The following is a 20250-nucleotide window of genomic DNA, read 5'->3' on the forward strand; positions in this document are numbered from 1 at the left end:
TTGGTTGGGGCAGGAGTACTCGGGGAGGGGAGGTGTGAGACTGGGGCACCTTGGGGACCCCTCGTCTCACAGGGACCTGAACAGAGGATGTTTAAAAACCTCCTGGGATGTGTTCCTCACAGGGAAAGGGGAAACCACCTTCATCTGGGAGGGAAACGCTGTGCTGGATGGGGGGAGAGATGAGCCTTCCCCGTGCCTCTCCCGCCCCGCAGTTCCCGGTAAATCCATTCCCGGTGACCCTTCCCCGCGCCGCTCCCATCCCGCCATTCCTGGTAAATCCATTCCCGGAGACCCTTCCCCGCGGCGCTCCCATCTCGCCATTCCCGGTAAATCCATTCCCGGTGACCGTTCCCCGCGCCGTTCCCATCCCGGGAGCGCCGTGTCCGCGGTGTCCCCTCTACGAGCGCGCCCCGCCTTAAAGCGGCGATGCCGCGGCCGCAGCGGGGCCTGCAGCGGCGCAGGCGCGGCCCGCTTTAAGCGCGGCGGTGGCCCCCGGGATACGGCCATGCTGCGGGCGCGGTGGGCGCTGCCGCTGGCGGTGGGCGCGGGGCTGGGGGCGGCGCTGGCCCGCCGAGACCCCCCCCGGGATTCTCGGGACCCCCGGGGCGAGGCGGCCGAGGGGCTCCTGGCCCGGCTGCCCGTGCTGCCCGCAGTGGCCGCGGCCGGCCTGCCGGCGCCGCCGGGCTCTGTGCGCACGGAGCTCAGCAAGTACGGGCTGCCCGGGCTGGCGCAGCTGCGGAGCCGCGAGTCGTACGTGCTGTGCTACGACCCGCGGAGCCGCAGCGCGCTCTGGGTCATCGAGCAGCTCAATCGCGACACACTGACCGGCACCTCGGACCGCGCCGCCTGCGACTTCCACGAGGACGACTCTGTGCACGAGTATCACCGCGCCACCAACGCGGACTATCGCGGCAGCGGCTTCGACCGCGGGCACCTGGCGGCGGCCGCCAACCACCGCTGGAGCCAGCAGGCCATGCGGGACACGTTCTACCTGAGCAACATCGCCCCGCAGGTACGGCCCGGGCTGCCCCCAGGGGCGCACGCTGCGAGAGGCAGCGGGGCTGTGTTTGTGCCGCTGGGTTTGTGCCCCGTCAGGCTGAGAGGGGGCAAAGTCTCGGAGGTGTTTCCTGATGAGTTTAACAGGGATCCTGCAAAGGTACCTGCCTATGTGCGCCCCTCGAGGCGTGACAGACCCCGCTGAGAGCAGTTAAACAACTGAACAGCACTTGGAAAAGTTGGGTCCTGCCCTGGGTGTGCAAACCAGGACCCTGCCGTGCACAGCTTTCAAAGCACAGGCCATAGTGGAGGTAGAGGATTTTATGATCTCTTCTGTAAAGTGCCTGGAGCACTGTGAAATGTGTTACAGAAAAGGCAGGTGTGTTGCTCTGCACAGCAAGGAAATGCCCCAGCAACTCACCGCTGGTTGTGTTTCCAGAATCCTCACTTAAACCAAAATGCCTGGAATAACCTTGAGAAGTACTGCAGGAGCTTGGCAAAGCACAACAAGAATGTCTATGTCTGCACAGGACCCCTCTTCCTGCCCAGGTAAACACGAGGGCTGAGCTGGGATGGCACCCAAAAGGTGCATCTTGCTGGGAAAGGAAAACAGGCTGAGGTGCTCCCAGACAGGAGGGATCTGCTCAGTCGGTGGGACCAGTTGTGCAGAGGTTCTGTGGAAAGCTACTTTCATGGGATTAGGATGTAGTTTCTGCATTTTCCACCCAGCTGATTATTTCATGAGTAAGGGGGATGTTTCTTGAGCTCAGCATAACTAAGTTGCTTTTGTTTTTAGTCCTTTACAGTTTCGTAATTACTACATGATTAGATTAACAGATTAGACTGCAGACCCCATCCCTGGAGAATAAAGCTTCCAGGTTGTATTTCATGGACTGCCTCTCACCTTAAGGGCACAACTTTATTTGCAAAGGTCTTCACGTAGCACTAAGAGCAGCTGTCTCATGTTGGGATCTCTTCAGCAGCAGGAAATTGCTTGGAAAGGCTGTTAGGAAGAGCCAGCAGGGAGGGGATTTGGGGGGAGCAGAGCCAATGCATGGCTCAGCTCACCATGCCATGCAGCCTCTCTGCCCCAGTCATGCTTTACACCCCTGCTACAGGAGCAGGGCTGCTCCCCCCTGGGCTGGGGGCTCACTTAGGGGGGTGTTGGAGGGCTGAGGGACTGGATGTGGCACCAGACTGGGATGTAACCTGGCATGTTGCTATTGGTGCAGGATGGAGGCCGATGGGAAGATGTATGTCAAGTACCAGGTGATAGGGAAGAACAACGTGGCCGTCCCCACCCACTTCTTCAAGGTGCTCATCTTGGAAAAGGAGAGTGGGGAGATCGAGTTGCGCTCATATGTGATGCCCAACACCCCTGTGGATGAGAAAATCCCCCTGGAACGGTTCCTGGTTCCCATCGAGAGCATTGAGAGAGCCTCAGGGCTCCTCTTTGTCCCAAACATCCTGAGGAGAACAAGTAACTTGAAAGCCATCACAGCTGGGAGCAAGAGTTGAACCCTGACTAAACAAATCCAGGTATCCCCTGGGAAGGGACTGACAGCAGAACCAGTTCCTTGTGCAATTTTAAATGTGGGAAGTAAGAACAAACCAGTGCTTCCCTCTACCCTTCCCCTCTTCGGTGACTGAAACACAAACACAACACCCAGCAGGTCACAGGTGGGTCCTGCAGAAGGCTCATGGACACCTGACACTGTATCAGCTCTAGCCTGGAATTTGCCCTTAATCTCCTGCCCCCTTGGAGCTGTGTGAGGCTCGTTAAGACACAAAGGGAAGTTACTAATTTTTGCTGTTTATCAGGGAAGGACGGGAAGCAAGATGGGTGCAGTGGGAGGAGAGAAGTTCCTGCCTTCCTGTGGCCAAAGGATTGTGTGTGATTGTTTTCTTTTAGATGGTTTCAGCAGTAAAGCTTTGAACACCCCCGGTGTTCAGTGTTTCTTATCTTGCTCTCACCAAAGCTCTGAATATCTCAGCAGGAGGAGGGGAGGACAGAGCCAACTTTTCCAGCTGCTTTCCTGTCTGAGCTCACTGTAGGCAGAGCTTAAAGCATCACAGATGGAGCCAAACTGTAAGAAGCTGATGTCTTTTAGTGTTGAGGCCCACCTGGAGCTCCAGCCCTTCTGTTGTTGTGAACGATGAAGCCTTTCAGTTGAAAGAGGGGCTGGGGAAAGTCAGGCTGAGGCAGGAACAGCTTCTTGGCATAAGGATTAAGCTTTGATTTCCATTCAATCTGAAGGCCACATAGCTCCAGAGGCACTGAGCATGCAGGATCTCTGGACAGTGAGTGCCCATCCTCTACACCAAGACATGCCTGGATTTCAAGGCAGTCGAGGTTCTGTATCACTTTATTCCACTCTGATGTCAGAATTGCTGAGACCCAGCCTGCTGCCAGGCTCATCCCAGCTGCTGGGAGGGAGCACCCTTGGCTGGGCTGTGCAGGCAGGAGGACACAGACCTGCTCCCAGCAGCAGCTGAATTCCTGGCTGGGCAGCACTGCCAGCTTCGGTCACGCTATGCCTTGGCCCTGCCAGGCTCTTGGAGTGACTTGCCCAGTACCCCCTGTTTGAAGAGTCACCTCCCCAAGCCCTCAGCTGCTGCCAAGGTCAGTGGTTTCCCTTCCCTCAGCTGTAACTGGTGCCTTCACAGCCTCATGGATGTGCGGTCTGAGCGCGGACAGGGAGATCAGCAGCGCTTCCTGGAACAGAGCAGGGTCAGAGGTGCTGGAGAGCACCAGGCACAGCAGCTGCTCCCTGAGGGTCCCCACGGGGAGCCACAGGTGTGTCACTGCCCCAGGAGACACAGCCCTGCCCCCCCTCCTACCTCTGTGCGGATGGTTCTGCTGCCCTGGCCAGGGCAGGTGTTCAGGTAGAAGTCAAACAGTGCACTTGGGTTGGTGATCTCCAGGTTTGGGTCTGAATCAACCCCGGCTTCCAGACCCTCAAGGCCTCCAAACACCACAAGGGCATGCCTGGGGAGGGCACAGGGACAGGGTGAGAGGGCAGACTGGCTCTTAGCCCACTACCAAGGCAGATGATACAAGCTTTAGATCTAATGGATCACAAACTGGCTGCACATAAGCAGTTCTCTTAAGCTGCAAGAAGCAGATTCATTTCTAGTATGCAGGTAGCTGGGTCTGCCTTCAAGCTCCTGTGTGCTGCTGAACCAGGGAGCTGTGTCCCTTGCTGATGGTGCCCAGGGCAGCAAAGCCCTACAGCACTTGCCCAACATGACAGTCCTGCTGCCAACTCCAGAGAAACAGGAGAGGAACTGCCCTTGGCCTGGGGTACTTCCCCACCTTCTGTGATGCAGAGAAATGTGCCTTGGTGTAAAAGGAAGCAGCAGAGCACAGCAGGGAGCCTGTGGGCAAGGCCTGCTCTTGGACCTAGGAGCATTCCAGCCTGGGACAACAGCAAGGCTGCAGGGGCTCTGAGAGGGGCCAGGCAGGTGGGACACAAACCTGAAGGAGGGGAGAGTGACCTGGTCCACGGAGCTGCCCCGCTCTGAGGTGCCAATGGAGAGGTCATAGCCCTCCTTGAACGGGCACTCGGAAAACACAGCACCTGGGAAACACAATTTGGGGTTATTGCTGCAGGGCCCTTGCTCCCCATGTGCCTTCTGGAGAAGGTGAACGAGTGCCACCAGTGCATCAGGAGACAGAAGAACAATTCCTCCTTCCCATATAATTCTCTTCCTGTATAGCAATCTCCCACTCCCTTCTCAACAGCAGCACCTTTTCCTCAAAGCTCATAACTGGTGCCAGGAACCGTTCCTTGACTAATGGCTCACAGCTTTCCTAGGAGGTCCAATCAGAAGACAGGAAAAGGACTCTTGAGCTCAAAGGTCCATGCAGGCTCTGATGGGAATGAGTGGGATGTTATGGAAATGGAGGAGGAGAGCACCAACTCATCTGCTGCTACGCAGCCATTTGGAGCACTGGTGAGTGAGGTACAGGGCAGAGTCTAGTGGGTGACTGGGGTGATTCATGCCTTGCCTTAGCCCTTCAATTTGGCTGCCACATGGCTGGTACTTGCATGTGTACACTGCTTTTAGGACAAGAGAGATTTCTAGCAAAGAGATGTTAACTTGTGCAGCCAGTAGGCCTGAAATGGGTGTGTAAGGGCAGGCAGAGCCCCCCAGCAATACTCACTCAGGCAGGAGGCCAGGCGGACACTGTACCCCCAGTACAGCCCCGACGCTGTCCGGGGGTGCTGCGAGGACACCACGATGCCTTTCTGCACTTTGGCTTCTGAAAGGAAGAAAAGAGATGAACAATATTTCTGAACCATGTGCAGCAATTTCTCCTGGGAGAGGGCACTGAGTTGGTGTACAACACAATGCTCCCTTTTCCTAGAATGTGAAAGGGGATTCTGGGAATTCTGCAAGTTCTGGACAGTGTGCAGGTGTGTTTAGGCTGTTTATTGTTGGTCAAAGGGCTGAAAGTTCTCTCAAGGTAACTGGGGAGGCACAGTGAGGGTGTTACTAAGGAGTGAAGGGAATGTGCAGAGCTGTTGGGTACCTTCAGAACTGTCACATGGAAGGACCAGCCCCTGCAGGTCTGAAGGTTATGGATGCAGCTGGAGCTGTGGATTACCTGGATTCTGGGGCTCCTCCAGGCGCACGGTGACTCTCAGACCCGGGGTCAGCTGCCTGTCGATCTGCACCTCCTGCAGTGACAGTCACCAGCACTGTCAGACGTTCTGGAAGTGCTGGGGAAGGATGGGAACCCTCTGACAGGGGTCTGTTCCAGCCTGGAGCTGGAATGAGGAGCTCTGGGTGTGGCTCAGGGGCTTGGTCACCAATCTGAGACTTATTTTGCTGCTTAAAGGTTCAACTGCAGCAGTGAAGCAACAACATGCTGGAATGGGCAGGGCCTTCCAGGAGCTTGGGAAGCCACAAACATTGGTGAGCCACAAGGGGCAAGACAGCAACAGCCTTAGACCCCCTGTCAGCCCTGTATGGCCTTCAGAAACCCAGCAGGACCCACCCTGACTGCTTCAAATCTGACAGAGGGACAAGGGGAATTGTTTTTGAGATGTGTGGGTAACAGACATACCTTCCTCATCCCACAGTTCACAAAAGAGCCTCTGCCTGGCTTTGTTGGCCGGTTCAGCACGACGCCCTCGCGGTATTCCGAGGCCTCGTCCACCCGCATGTGGTGGGGGCTGTCCAGGGGGTTGAGCAGCCCTGGAATAGCACAGGAGGAGCTGCTGAGGGCAGGGCACAGCTCTGAGTGCAGCTGCTCTGCCCCTCGCTGTCCAGTGAACCACAGGCACAGGGAAGTGGGGAACAGTTACTGGGATCTGTGTGTCCCACATGGAATGAGCTCAGGAGGGACACAGACAACTGGGATCATTACCTGCATACTGCAGATCCTCGTGTTTTGGAAAAAAGGATTTCCTCAAGTACCTGTTACCAGAGGAATTTCAAAGGTGAAAAGTTGTTTTTATGGAAGCCAAGCCTCAATTCCAATCCTGTTCTGACCCAAAGGAGCTGAGTACAGAGAAAAGCAGGCTCAGCTCCTGCAAGACCCTGATCTACCTCTAAGGTATCATGCAAGTTGTGTCCTGCATTCATTGCTCCTCTTTTAAACTCCTGAACCAGATGAAACAATTAATATTCTGTGTTCCTGCACAATTTTGTGATGCAAACAGAATTTGCCTCCTGCTCCCACTGCCTCTGGCATGAGACACCCAGGACAGGTGGATCTGATGCAGGATCTGACCATGGTGGACTTACTGAGGACACTCCAAGTACTGCAGGATCCGAGCCAGCTGCACACAAGCCTTGCCTTTCCTCCCAATTCCTTCAAAATCTCCCTCCACGCTCCTGAAAGAAAAAAAGAAGCAGCTTGTAGACTCAGCCTGAGGTTACTCAGGTCTTGAGACCAAACCTTAATCTGAAAATAGCAGCACAACCCTCCCCTCTACCCCCAGTGAAAAGGTTGCTCCACAGCAAGGTTTAAGAGTAAGGAGAACTCGACCTCCTGCTGCTTTGTCATCCCTGTGCTGGGATAAACAATCCTGGTTGGCACAGCAGGTCAGTCAACATCTTTTCCCAGTGGCAAAGGGGTCCCTGTAATCCTGGCATTTGAGGGGGGGTTTAAACACTTGCAGGAGGTACAGACAGTTCCTTCCTGGCATCAGTTTAATGAAAGATTGAAGGAATAGAAAGCTAAGATGAATCACTTTGTACAGAACAAGATGGTTCTTCCTTCATGGACTCCAGAATGGTTTAGGTTGGAAGGCACCTTAAAGATCATCTCATTCCACCCCCCCTGCCATGGGAAGGGACACCTCTCACTATCCCAGCTTGCTCCAAGCCCCATCCAGCCTGGCCTTGGACACTTCCAGGGATGGGGCAGCCACAGCTTCTCTGGGCAATCTGTGCCAGGGCCTGCCCACCCTCACAGAGGAGAATTTCTTCCCAACATCCCATCTAAATGTGCTCTGTCAGTGTCCCCCTTACTTCACATCCTCCCCGTGCTCATCGAACACCACGATCTCGTCCACACCGAAGATGGAGCAGGCGCGGCCGATCTGCCCCGCCAGGTACGTCCGGAGCTCCAGAGACTGCGCGTTGTTCAGGATGGAGCCCGGCAGGGCCACGCTCAGCGTGTACTGGCGGCCTGGGGACAGACACAGGGGCTGGGACAGAGCCAGGAGAGACACAGGCTGGGGACAGAGCCAGGAGAGACATAGGCTGGGGACAGAGAACCCTGACAGAGAGCCATGGTCTGAGGACAGAGCCATGAGACTCCCAGGCTGAGGACAGAGAGCCAGGAGGGAGCCATGGCCTGGGGAGCACAGCCATGGCCTGAGAGCTGATGTACAGCCTCACATCTACTGCTTCAGCTGCCCCTGTGGTGGGGAAAAGACCTCTGAGATTTAATCACAGGTTTTCTCTCAAGAAAGGTGCAGTCATGTCCATGCCAGTTTGGGCACGTGGTCTGATCCACACTGGATCTATGAAGTGTCACCATATCCATCGATCTGGAACACTGACTGGCTTTTAACAGCCAAGTTCTCCCTGCTTTCTCCTCCCGGGCCTCCCCACCGGGTCACAGCGGCATCACCTCTGTCCTCCTTCTGCTCCTCCTTCTTCTGGGCTTGCTGTTCTTCCAGCTCCCGCATCCGCTGTTTCTCCAGTTTCTTCAGCAGCTTCATTTCCTTCCATTTCTTCTTCTCTGCTTTCCCTGGCACGGGGAACAGCGCCTGGCGTTAAACTCCACTCGGGGACTACTCCCAGGGCCCCGCCGGGCCCCACATTCCCCACCCGGCCTTCCTTACTCTCCTGCTTCCAGCGCCGCCAGTCCACCTTCCTGTCCTCCACCTGCGGGGCACAGCGCGAGTTACCGCCCGAGGCCGTACCCTGGGGACACCCCCTGATGCCGGGGACAGCGCTCACCCCCGGTGCCCCGATACCGGGGCCACGCCCCCATCCCGGTTCCCCCATCCCGGGGCTACTTCCCATCTCCGGTACTCCCATCCCCGCTACCCCCATCCCGGGGACATCCCCCGATGCCGGGAACACCCCCTACTCCCGGTGCCTCGATCCCGGGTACACCCCCTACCCCCAGTCTCCCCATCCCGGTGCCCCCATCCCCGGTACCCCCATCCCTCCCGTGGTCCCCCCGCCCACCTGCGCGCCCCGCGGCCGCTTCCCCACGCTCTCCGTGTCCGCCATCTTTCCCGCGCTTCCGGCCACGCCCCCGCGCTGCTGATTGGCCGGACGGCGCCAGTCCCGCCCATAGCGGGGCGGGGCCCAGCGTCACGTGGGCGGTGCTTAAGGATGAGTGTCCTGCCTGACTACCGGACTGGTGTAACCCACCTGCAACACTTGTTCTAATTATTCTAATATACCTCTTTTTAATAGACGCACTTTTTGGTGCTGTAGAATACTATGACTGGTCAAGTTTTTAGCTTTGTGCTTGTTCAGTGCCATGAGAGATGTTTTATACCCAAGGAAATCTCGTTCACAATAGAAATGTTTTGAGGGATTGTGAGTGTTCCTTGGGATTGCAGCTGTTCCTGGAGGTTTCCCCTTGTTTTCTCTTCTTTAATGCACATCATCTGTGGATCTCCCGAGAGAGCTGCACCTAGATAAGTGATTTTCTGGAGAGCTGTACTTCATCTTCAAAATAATAATGAAGAATAAATGCTGGCTAAGGCCATTGGGGGGTGTGGTGGGTGCGTGTAAAATGTGGGCACCCACACCTGCATGTCTTGGCACAAGCATTGCTTGAGTTTTGGACAATGTGCAGATGCCCCTTGCAGGTTGTGCCATGGCCTAGAACAGGAGCTCACACGTGTTGGGGTGTTGCAATTAATCTTCATGTTGATAATCTAATTGCACAGTTCTTTCTGTTTCAGCAGTTGCAGCTCTCCCTGTGTTTGTCACGTTTATGGGTGGAAAGAGCCTTCAGCAGCACTTTTACCTCCCTGGGCTGTGCAAGCAGGTGAGATGGGACACATCTGCCAGTTTGTGTCCCTCCCTCCCTCCCTGTGGTCCTTGCAGCTCTGGCTCCAAAGGGATCAGCAGCACCAGCTGCAGCCCAGTATGGGAGCCCGGGGAGCTGCTCCCTGCCAGCCTGGGGGGATGAGCAGCCACCACCACAGGTCACAGCCAGGTGTGGCACACACTCTCCAGGAGAGCTGTGCCAGCCCTAAATCAGTGCAGAGACATTGACTCTTCCATGATTGCAGTAATTCCACTTTAATAATTTAACTGCCACAAAGACTCTTATTCAAGCTGAAATCCAGACTGATGCAGGAATTCCCTCTCAGATGCTGCTCAAGGCACCCACCAGCCCAGTGGGTGGGAGGCTGTGGGGGCCACCAGCAGCAGGAGCAGCCACAGTGCCTGTCCTCCCCACCATGTGCACTGCTCAAAGGCCCAAAGGTTTTGTTCTGCACCCTGGATGATGCTGCCAAGCCCTGACAAAGTACCTGGACTAGTTTAGGGTGCACAGGGAAGGTTTAGCAGAACCCAGGATATTGATAAAAGCCTATTTCTTGGGGGAAAACAGTTGCAGATTCTTCTCCAGCAATGCACAGGCGGGGGGAAGGGGGAAAATTCCAACTATGGGAAACAGCATTTCATTTATAATCTTCAGGATCATAGGAGTCACTCTCCTGATGGCTGGTGATACTGTGCAGTGCTGTGGGAACAGGAGTGCTGGTGGAAATGCTGACCTGCACCTTGGACTACACCAGCAGGGATGTGGAGCAAGACAAGCCACACTAACCCCTAAGCATGGCCTTAAAGGTATGTCCTGAAACACCTTCTCAGAATCTGGTGATGGAGGATACCCCTGGAGCCATCCTTACCTTGTGTCTTGTTGGATAAATCCCAGAACTGATTAGCAAAGTCTTTAAATGTAAGAAGAAATGTCAAATGCTGTCAGTGCACACCAAGTTATTGCAATCATTTCAGTGGCTGGAAGTGTCCCCCAAACCCTGGGCAAACCTCTTACCCACTTGTCTGACAGAAAATGTGGTTGAAAGCACAGAAGTAAGAAGGTATTAAAGTTTGTGGACAAGTAAAGAAGAGGAAGAAGAGCAGTCAGGACAGGTGAGGACCAAGGAGAGCCTGGTTCTCTATTGTGCTCAGGAACTGGTTTTCTCCTGTTTCCATTTTTGCAGTATGTCATTTGCTGCCTTCAGTGTAGCTTCCTCCTAAACAAATACCACAGGTTTGGTCAGGAGCTTCCAGCCAAAGCCCATTTTCCCTCCCTGCAGTCACCATTCATACAAAAATCCTGTTCTCATTCCAGAACATGGCAAATGCTCCCTGTGAGACAGGCACAGCCACCTCTGGGGCAGGCACAGCCACTGGACAGCCAAACACACACCCAGAGACCCCCTGCCTTGACCAAGAAATGCAGGATGCTGATGGGGCCAACTTAGGATGGCCCTGGCACATCTGCTGCCCCAGCTCAGCTCAGTTATTCCAGCTGGGATGCCATGCTCAAGCTCAACTGCCCCCTCTGCATTTCTACTTGGCATTTCTCTCCTTAAACCCGCCCTGTTCATCCCTCCCAACCTCTCCTTAGTGCTGTCACAGATCTCACCTTGGCGAAGCAGAACCGGATGAAGTTGCTGTGGCTGTTCTTGTGGCCCTCACTGTAGAAAGCGGAGAGTGGGATGGCAGCGAGGCCCTGGGAAGAGGAAGAACGTGGAGCTGAGGCTGCTGCCCTGCCCCAGTGGGGGTGAAGCCTCCACTCCACACCCCCTGCCATGAGCTGCTGGCCCCGGCACTGGTGTTGTGCTGTGGCTCAGTGGGCACAGCCAGCAGGGAGGGCACAAACCCACCCAGGGCAAAGGCAGCAGAAAGGGCCATTCACAGTTACCTTGTTCTTGATCATCCACTTTGCAAATCTGTAGTCATAGGGCTCATCCGAGCTGGGGACATCGGGGACATCAGACTCTGCAGGAGAACCACAGCAGGACAGAGGCTGGGGTGGCTGCTGGGTGTCTCAGACCCACATCCTCAGAGCTGGGGTGGGGAATGCACTGTCCAATCCTGCTCTGGGGGTGGGTTAGGCAGGTTCCTGCCCCTGCCAGTGGTACCCTCCGAGCTGCCCCCAGCCCTCAGCCCCCTGAGCAGGACTGCAGCTGACTCACTGAACTCGGAGATGTCGGCCACCAGGAAGTAGGTGCCCTCGGGGATGATGGGCTTCATCCCCACAGCAACCAGGCTCTGCACCAGCAGGTCTCTCTTCTGCTGCAGCTCCCTGGGCAGCTGGACAAAGTAGCTGTCTGGTTTTCCATAGAGCCTGAGCTCCCTCTGGAAACTCTGAGCCACAGCCTCCTGCAAGGAGAGAGGAACCAGTGCCCAGTGGGAAGGTCACAGAATCACAGAATGTGGCAACTTGGAAGGGACCCAGAAGGATCATCGAGTCCAACTCTTAGCCCTGCACAGGACACCCACGAGAGTCACACTGTGTGCCTAAGAGCATTGCCCAAAATCCCTTGCTCTGATGCAATTCACAGGTGATTAAAGAACTCTGTCTCCAGCCCCTCTAAAGGCCCCTTGGACTTGTCAATGCAAGATAAAGACTGGACTCTCCCTTTTCTCACAGATATGGAGCAACTACAGAGAGAGGGGAAGGAGCCTCTCCAGGACACCACAAATGATTTGTCTGTGCTTTGCAGGTCAGCCACGGGCAAAAGAATGGTCTTGGGCAAAATGACCATTTCTTGCCCCTACTTCAGGAATTCCAGACCCAGCTGCAGGGAGCTGCCTTACCTGGGCAACAGTGGCACAGTGATACACAGAGTTTTGGTGCACAGTCCGGACGTGCTGCAGCAGCCTGTCGGGTCCTACAGTCCAGCCCACCTGTGGCCAGGAGAGGAGCAGAAAGGAGGTAAATCTCTGGGGACTTGCTCAGGCTCCCCTCTGTTTGCCTGTGCTGGTTTCATTGTATTCTCCAGACAGAGCTTTCCTACAGCAGCTTTGGTACTTCCAAGCCCTGAGGCTCAAATGTGAACGTGTGGCCACAGTGCCCCCAGTGCCATGGACAGGGACAGGGGTGGGGACACAGTGAGGTGCCACGTGGGGCAGTCACCTTCCATCCAGTGGCACTGAAGGTCTTCCCAGCACTCCCGATGATCACGGTGCGCTCCCACATCCCTGGCAGGCTGGCTGGCAATGAAAGGAGAGAAACCCAATGGCAGAGCTCAGTGTGCTCATCTCTGGGCTGTGTTGATGGCACGGTGGGAACTCTGCCCACCATAACCCATCGAGATCTCTTCTGTGTTCACAGCACATCTTTCACCTGAATGAGCCTCTAGGCAGCCAGGTTTCTCAGGAGCATCTCTTTTTAATTAAATATTTTCATGCCCATGTCCCCAGCCCCAGGGGCTCATGGAGATGCCAAGCACCATCAATCACCCTGCAACAAGGTGGTTGCATTTACTGCAACTGGAAGAACAAGCCTCTGAAATGATGTTGAAATGGATATACTGAAACTAGATACACTCAGAAAACTGTGGCTTTACAAAGCATGGGAAAAAACTCAGTTTCACTGGAGCCAAAGGGCTCTTTGCTCTGGATCTCCCCTCTGACAGGCTCTGAAGTCAGGGCTCCTGTGTAAGACCTGGTTTGGAGTGCAACAAAATCCCTCCAAGGAGGATTCATGCCTAGTAAGGCTGTGCATGCAGGCAGCCCGTGGGATTCCCAGAGGGGCCCAGTGAAATCACCCCTCCATCCCTGGGGAGATCCCCAGGCCCAGCCAGGCCCCTCCCCGTACCGATCCGGATGTGCTGCCGCCCATCGTACACCAGCCACTCGTACACCTCGTCACTGATGCACAGGATGTCGTGTTTCACACACAGCTCTGCAATGAGCTCCAGCTCCCCTTGGCTGAACACCTGCAGAGGCAGTAAATGGGGCAGGGATGCAGCAGGAGCACTCCTGAGCCTGTCCATGAAGGTTGTGCATCCTGATGGGACCATCTCCTGAGCCTGGGTGGCAGGACATGGCAGGTCTAACAGGGCAAAGCCACTGCTGACACAAAAGGCAAGGCTTAAAAACACCAGAAGAGTGAGCACAGCATGTGGTGCCTTCACAAAACCCATTTTCCTTGTGTGCAAGAAAGGTGGAGTCACTGCCATGCTGCAGATGTGGCTGGGTGAGTTCAGCACCTCAGCAGCTCCCAGGGACAGTCACAGGACAGCCAGAGGTGTTACCTTGCCCAGAGGATTGTTGGGAGAGTTCAGGACGATGGCTTTTGTCTTTGCACTGAATTTAGAAGCCAGTTCAGCTGGGTCCAGCTGCCAGTCTGCACTAGACATCAATTTTCCATCTTTTGGAGCTTTCTAGAAAGAATAGAGAGGAATCTTGGCATACTTTGCTGGCCACTCTCCTCTTTGCTCACCTTGCTGTGACTCTCCCCCTCTCCACCCACTCACCGGTCTCAGGGGGACAAACACAGGTGTCCCCCCAGCCATTTTCACCATTGTCTCATAGCAGTCAAAGAAGGGCTCAATGACTATCACCTGGAAGAAAGGAACATGTCAGCACCCTCCTGGCCCTGCTCAGACCTTCCTTGGTGGGTGCAGAGAGCAACGGGAGGGACAGGAAATTTTAATCCCTGAATTACTGTAATGGAAAATCTGCAGTTCCTGTGGGCAGAAAACCACCACTCAGGGTAAAAAGGGTTGTTTTGCCTTGTGCAGAAATGAGACTGTGCCCTGCAGCAGATAATTTTTAACTTTTGAAGCTTGGAAAATAGAGAATGGAGTAAAACTGTCTCTGCTTTGGAAAAGGACAAAGAAAACCAGCCTGCAGCTACTGGCAGACTCACAGCCAGGAAGGGCACTCCTGGGGGAAAGCTGCCAGTGCAACCAGCCCAGATCCTGGGTTACCTCATCTCCTTCATCCACAAAAGCCTGGAAGCAGCAGAAAAGGGCCTGGTATGCCCCCACAGTCACCATCACATTGGTCATGGGGTCCAGCTCTCGTCCAAGCAGCTTCTCAAAAAACTGAGCTAGGACCTTCACCAGAGGTGGGTGGCCCTGTGGGGTGAGAGGAGGGAGAGAATTGGGTTGCAGAAGCCTCCAAAAACAAGGATGAACCCTTGGAAGAGGCTTGGGCAGCCAAGCGCCCCATGAGGCATCTCCCAGCCCAGCTGCTTCAAACACTCCAGTACAGCAGGGATTTACAGCCTTGGGAGCAGGAGGCTTGGGCTGAGGCTGGATGTGTGTTTTGCCTCGTGTTTTGCCCTGTTTATTGCTGCCTGAAGATCCCTGGAGCAGCCAGGGTGAGGGGGAGCAGGGGGGGAGCTGGGGAGGGAGGTCTGTGCACGCACAAAGGCCCTGGTGTACTGGTGCAGCATGTGGTTCTCGCCGAGCGCCCGCCTGAGCGCCTCCTGCAGAAAGTCTGGGGCAGGGAAGTCGGGGAAGCCCTGGCCCAGGTTCACCTTGGAGTAGGTAGCAGCCAGTTTCACAAACTCCACCCTGGAGAGAAGAAAGGGAGAGAAAAGCACTTAGAGAGGGGCCAGGCAGCACACTGGCACTGGCTCTGCTTGCAGCATCCCCTTGGAAGGGAGCGGGACGGTCCCTCCTGCAGAGCCATCCTGATGCTCACAGGTGGGCAGCACCAAGCACAGGTCATTTCAGAGCTGCTACAATTAAACCAAGGATGGGGCACTTACTGCACTCTGGGGTGGCTTTAATTTATTCTCCCAAGAAACAGCTACTGTGCTGTCTGGTGTGTGGTCAAGGCCAAAGCCACTCAGCACATCTGATCAGACCAGAACGAATAGTTGAGGACTCAAGAGGTTTCCAAGCTCATACCAGCTCTGCAAAATTTAGGAACTAGACACTGTGAAGGCCTCTGCAGAGGGCAAGGCAGGTTGAACTTGTTGCTTGTCCCAAACAAGAGCCAGCTCAGCAGTTTGTAGCTGGTTTCAGTCTCTTCCTGGGACATGCAGCTTTCCCAATGCCATGCTGTGCCTGGCGGGCTGGGAATGGCATTGGCAGCAGCCCTTCCCCTGCCTCTCTGCTTGCAGTGCCCCAGGGAGGGCTTGAAGCAGGTGCCAGGCCACCCTTGGCTCAGGTTTGGGTGTATGGGTCAGGTGGAGGGAGATGCTCCTGCCTTCCTGCCCACAGGACGATGAAAAACACCTGGCACAGCACAAAGTGAGAGCAGCAGGTACAGAACTGAGCCAGGGTAAAGTCTTGTGGGACAGACATGCCCCAGTGTGCTTCCTGAACACTGCCGAGGTTTTGCTCTGGCTTTAGGGTGTCTAAAACCACATCTACCACCAGGGTAAACCAGATGGTCTCTCAACTCACCAGATATTCTTATCTATTCCCTCCAGCCTCCGAGCTTGCACTGGCCTTGACATTTTTGCCTGCAAAGGGAGAGAAGGAAAGTGAGTTTGAAGCTTTCAGTCATCAGTGAGTCTACCCAGAGGGGCTCTGGCTCCACAGGTGTTTTCTCAACGCAAGGTGTGCCCTTTGGGATTGCTTCATGGGCTGTTGCTGACTGACTGCAGAGCAGTAATGCTGTTGCAGTGGTTTCTGTTTTCATTTACAAGTTTCAACAAGGATTGGGGAAATAGATGAACAAAAGAAGTGTTTGTACACTCACTGGGGAGCTGGCAAAGCCTGAAACCTCATTATCAGTTGGGATAAATCATGGAGTCAAATGAGCTCAGCCAAGCTGGAACAGCCAGGCCAAGGAACCCAGGCCTGAGGTTTTGCCTTCCATAACCTCTCCTGTCTTTCATTGGAAGGACCTCCTTACTCTCCATAAGCCACAAAATCCCCCCTTTCCACAGAATCACACTTTTTTATTCTACTCTGCTGTATAAAGTAGCAAAAGTGGTTACTCCTTTGTCCTGCTGAAGTGTGTTGTGTTTTAGATCTTTGTGTTGAATTTCTTCAAATCACGACAAAGTGTTTGGTGAAGGAACTTGCTCTAGATCCTGAAAATATGCTGGGTTTTCTATGTAAGGTTCATGTCAAAACCAGGCAGCAACTGGGCACAGGCAAGAGAGAGCAGAGCACAGAGGTCAGTCTGAGGTGCAGAGACACTGAGTGCTGTGTGCCTGACTGGTGTGTGATTTCCATGTAAATCCAAGCTCAGGGGAGTGGGAACAAAGACAGTAGGAAGCATTGAGTGCAAAATCCTCCCTCCAGTTGGATAAGCACAGTGGGAGAAGTCAGATGGGTTTGATGGGGACTTTATCACGAGGATGATGAAAAGCAGCAGAGGCAGAATTTAATAACTCAGCAGTGCAGGGAAAAGGCACCCAGACAGGGAAGGGACTGGAAACTGGAAATAAATGATGCTCAACACACCGAGAGGAGCTGGCACAAGGAGGGCAGCCCTGAAGCAACAATCCAAGGAAACCATTGTCACAACAGCAAATAAAGTCCATCTGAGCCAGGATGAGAAGGGTGTGTGAAAGCAGCTGAGGTGCAGAGCTGGGGTGTGAGGGGGTCTGTGCTCTGCCCTGTCAGGAGAGGGGGATGTGGGGTCAGCCCCCTCCCCAGGCTCAGCTGCAGCAGGAACTCCCCACTTACCTGCTCCCCTCTGCTGTTCCCACAGGGCTGTACCAGAATTTGGGAAGTGCCCCACAGATATTTTGTGCTGAGGTCCTTAGGTGTCTGTAAAGCTTCAGCCCTCACCAGGGATCTCTGCAAACACCCTGCTGAGGAGCCCTGTGTTTCAGAGGGCACCAGGTGGACTCTGCTCCACTGTGGTGCCAGGCAGGCAGCCAAGGGCGAGCAGAAGTCTCTGGGTCTAAGGCAGCCTCTCTCCTCTCCCCCAGCCCCCAGCTTTGCCCTCTCTACACAAGCTCATGGCTATTACAGTCACAAGATCTTGGGCCTGGGCTGATTTGGGTGAGAGTAGAAGGATTTGTGGCTTGGGAAGTAAAAGATAGCCAGAGGTGAAATATTAACAGCTCCAGTGTGGCTCTCTTGAGATGGGGCTGCTGCTGGTCTCGGGTCAGAATTTAACAGACCAGTGAGTGGGAAGAAGATGCTTTAAGCATTGAAATTCCCAGTTCTGAGGAAAGGGCTTGTTTGTTCCAGCCCTTTCAGGAAGGGAAATGACAACTACTTTATTCTTTTGATGTCCCCTGCCTCATCCCATCCCACCCCCAGCCTGTGTGATGCTGCCACGGGCAGTTTCCCATCAGGCTGGAGAGCAACACAGGCTTGGGGCCACACAGCCCTCAAATCTTTTCCAGCCTGTTCCTGCCCCCCAAACTGAATTATGTGTTTCTCCAGGTGCCCTTTGCCTGGCAGCCACACAGAAGAGCTGAGTGCAAGTGCAGAAGACTTGGTGCCCACAACCTTCCACCACTGATTCCCTGCCACACGTGACTTCCTTCTTGGCACCTTTGGATTTTTGAGCAGGATGCTGATGATTCCCAAGCACTTTGCCACCCAGTGGGCTTTGGTAGAGACCATCAGACAAGGCAATCCCATAAAGAATGAGCTTTCTCCTGTGTGAAGGGCATTCTCTTGCTTATGAGATGTCACCTTTAATCAGGCTCCATGGAAATAAGCAGGTACAGAGAGATTGCACTGGGGGCTTTTCCTTTCTTCTCTGCTCTCACTGCCCAAGTGAACTGCTGGGCACTGAACTCCCCTGGGCTCCACACCCCTGCAGCCTGAGCCAGGACCAGGCTGCCAGTCAGGGACAGTCCCACTGGGCATTCCATACCTCTCTGGAGCACGAGCTGTATCCAGCACTGCCCTTCCTCTCCAGCAAGAAGTGACGCAGAGACAGTCCAGCTCTCCTGAGCATTCCACGGCTCCTGCTGGCCCAGTCCTGCAGGCACAGACCTGCAATTCCCCAGACACAAAGGAGAGGAGTGAGACAACCCCTACACAGCTGCAGGGGCAGAGCAAACACTCCACGTACCTGGGGCAGGTCCAGACCCAAAGTTGGGGTTGTTCTGCCACAGAAAGGAAAAGGTGAAATGAGCTGCTCTGTGTGTTGTCACTGCAGTGACAAACAGAGCTGGGGCTGTACTTTGTGCCCATGACACACAAAATCAGGATCACAAGGACAACCATGACTTCTGCCTCCTCTGTCTCCTAATCCTGGCTTCCCTGACTTTCCCCTGCACTGAGGGAAGTGGTATTGACACGAGTGAGAGGGCATCCTCTTGCCTCTGCCCTTCCTCCCTGCACCACCTTCCTCATCACTGGGGCTGTGGGGCAGTAAAAAAATAAAAAAGGCTCTAACAGACTGCAGAAAACCAAGGGGTTGGTGTAGAAGCTGCACATGGGGCTCTGGCACAGGCTGGGGAGTCAGCACAGAGCACAGTGAAGATTTCACAGCCTAGTGAGAGATTCACAGACTGTTCTGAGTTGGAAGGGACCCACAAGGATCATCGAGTCCAACCCTTAAGTCAATGGCCCACACAGGGGATTGAACCCATGACCTTGGTGTTATTACAACCAAGTTTTACCCAGCTGAGCTGATCTCAGGGTTTTAGAGGTGACCACTGAAAGGTCATGGCAGGGGCTGGTCACTCCCCACCTCCTGCCATATCACACCAGCCATCCCAGCGGTCCTGAGCCCTTCGGGGCTGCTCGTGGGGACACCCAGGGGGCTCTGGGGACCAAGGGCACCCCCGAAGGTGTCACACCACGGGGTGCAGCAGCAGCAGCGCCAAGCGCAGACACGGCAGGACAGAGCAGTGCTGGGGACACAAGGCAGGCAGCAAACCCAACTCACATCAAGCCGTGCCGCGCTGGTTTATGCTGGGAAAGCCCGTGCCAGCCGCCCGGGCTGCCCGGGCACACATCCTGCCCCCTCCGGCTCCCCGAAACGCTCCATCTGGGCTCGCACTTCCTGGGAGGAGTCGCAGGGGCTGCAGGAAAGCAGCGGCACCGCTGGGGGAAAGCCTGGCAGGGAAAAGGAGGTCTGGGATTGCCCTCCTGATCAGCAGGGGAAGGGGAGAGGCACTTTGGAGGCTCAGCCAGCGCTGCTGGGGGGGTTTGACTTCCTGGGAAAACATCCCGGTGTTGTTCACATGGAATCTCTCACCGGGATAACGGCTGATACAGAAAATGGATTTTATCCCTTCTTAAAATCATATTATCTCATGTTATCTCATATTAACTCAATCATATTATTTCATATTATCTCATATTGTATCATATTATTATAAAATCACATTTACTAATTTTTAGTCAGACCTGTACTAACTTTGTATTTTATACTAATTTTTTATTTTAGCTTGTACCCAAGTTTGTCAGTGATCTTAACCACGCATGGCTTTAGACAAAGAGGAATTTAACCGTGTAAGCTGAACTTTAAGAAATAAACCAAAAACCTTGTTTAAAGACTATGCTGTAATAAATAAATCAGAAAACCTGCCAATAGAATATTCCTAGAAAGCCACAGATACGCATGTTATAAAAATAAGATATACTCATTTTACTGCTGTAAATTTTGCAGTGATGTGTACAAATTAGAACTGGCAGCACTCAACTCCTCAGAACTGCCTTGTACATCCATGAAACCAGAATGACCGCCACAGAACCATCCTTAATGACTTCAAAAAGAAATTACGCGCCCCGTGCCCTGCACTGAGTCAGAGAAATAAAAACAACCACCGGTGAATCACTTTTTTCAGCCACCAGAAATATCCAGGGCGGGTGAAGGCGCTCCCCGGGGCCGCGGCCCCTTTAAGACTGCCGCCATTTTGCACGCTGCCCTTCACCAAGATGGCGCCACCGCCCTCACTCCCCCCAATAA

The 20250-nt window shown here is 54.3% G+C and overlaps 3 protein-coding genes across 7 annotated transcripts; 1 reads left to right on the forward strand and 2 right to left on the reverse strand.

Moving 5' to 3' along the window:
* The first annotated feature begins 49 nt into the window (after positions 1-49).
* Positions 50-2942, forward strand: ENDOG (endonuclease G). The gene is made up of 3 exons (XM_071574454.1): positions 50-1012; positions 1436-1545; positions 2229-2942. The coding sequence occupies exons 1-3, from the start codon at positions 506-508 to the stop codon at positions 2512-2514; spliced, it is 903 nt and encodes a 300-aa protein (XP_071430555.1). The 5' UTR covers positions 50-505; the 3' UTR covers positions 2515-2942.
* SPOUT1 (SPOUT domain containing methyltransferase 1) lies at positions 1900-8788 on the reverse strand. The gene is made up of 12 exons (XM_071574451.1): positions 8656-8788; positions 8304-8346; positions 8090-8209; positions 7483-7642; positions 6754-6843; positions 6374-6423; positions 6071-6201; positions 5609-5681; positions 5165-5263; positions 4475-4577; positions 3838-3985; positions 1900-3712 (listed from the first exon to the last, which is right to left on the reverse strand). Exons 1-12 carry the CDS (start codon positions 8698-8700, stop codon positions 3605-3607), a joined length of 1170 nt encoding a protein of 389 aa, XP_071430552.1. The 5' UTR covers positions 8701-8788; the 3' UTR covers positions 1900-3604.
* Positions 8789-9710: 922 nt separating this feature from the next.
* Positions 9711-19342, reverse strand: KYAT1 (kynurenine aminotransferase 1). Of its 5 annotated transcripts, none has more exons than XM_071574443.1 (14): positions 19225-19342; positions 18202-18323; positions 15816-15874; positions 14828-14975; positions 14385-14534; positions 13929-14015; positions 13707-13835; positions 13268-13388; positions 12584-12660; positions 12265-12354; positions 11640-11826; positions 11366-11442; positions 11087-11173; positions 9711-10691 (listed from the first exon to the last, which is right to left on the reverse strand). In XM_071574443.1, exons 2-14 carry the CDS (start codon positions 18283-18285, stop codon positions 10623-10625), a joined length of 1365 nt encoding a protein of 454 aa, XP_071430544.1. In that variant the 5' UTR covers positions 18286-18323; positions 19225-19342; the 3' UTR covers positions 9711-10622. The 5 variants fall into 5 exon arrangements, with proteins under 5 accessions (XP_071430544.1, XP_071430545.1, XP_071430546.1 ...); XM_071574444.1 differs by lacking the exon at positions 19225-19342 and adding an exon at positions 18403-18473; XM_071574445.1 differs by lacking the exons at positions 18202-18323; positions 19225-19342 and adding an exon at positions 17052-17135.
* Positions 19343-20250: the final 908 nt, after the last annotated feature.

The sequence above is a fragment of the Pithys albifrons genome, chromosome 20 (assembly GCF_047495875.1).
Source record: "Pithys albifrons albifrons isolate INPA30051 chromosome 20, PitAlb_v1, whole genome shotgun sequence".
Lineage (NCBI taxonomy): Eukaryota > Metazoa > Chordata > Aves > Passeriformes > Thamnophilidae > Pithys > Pithys albifrons.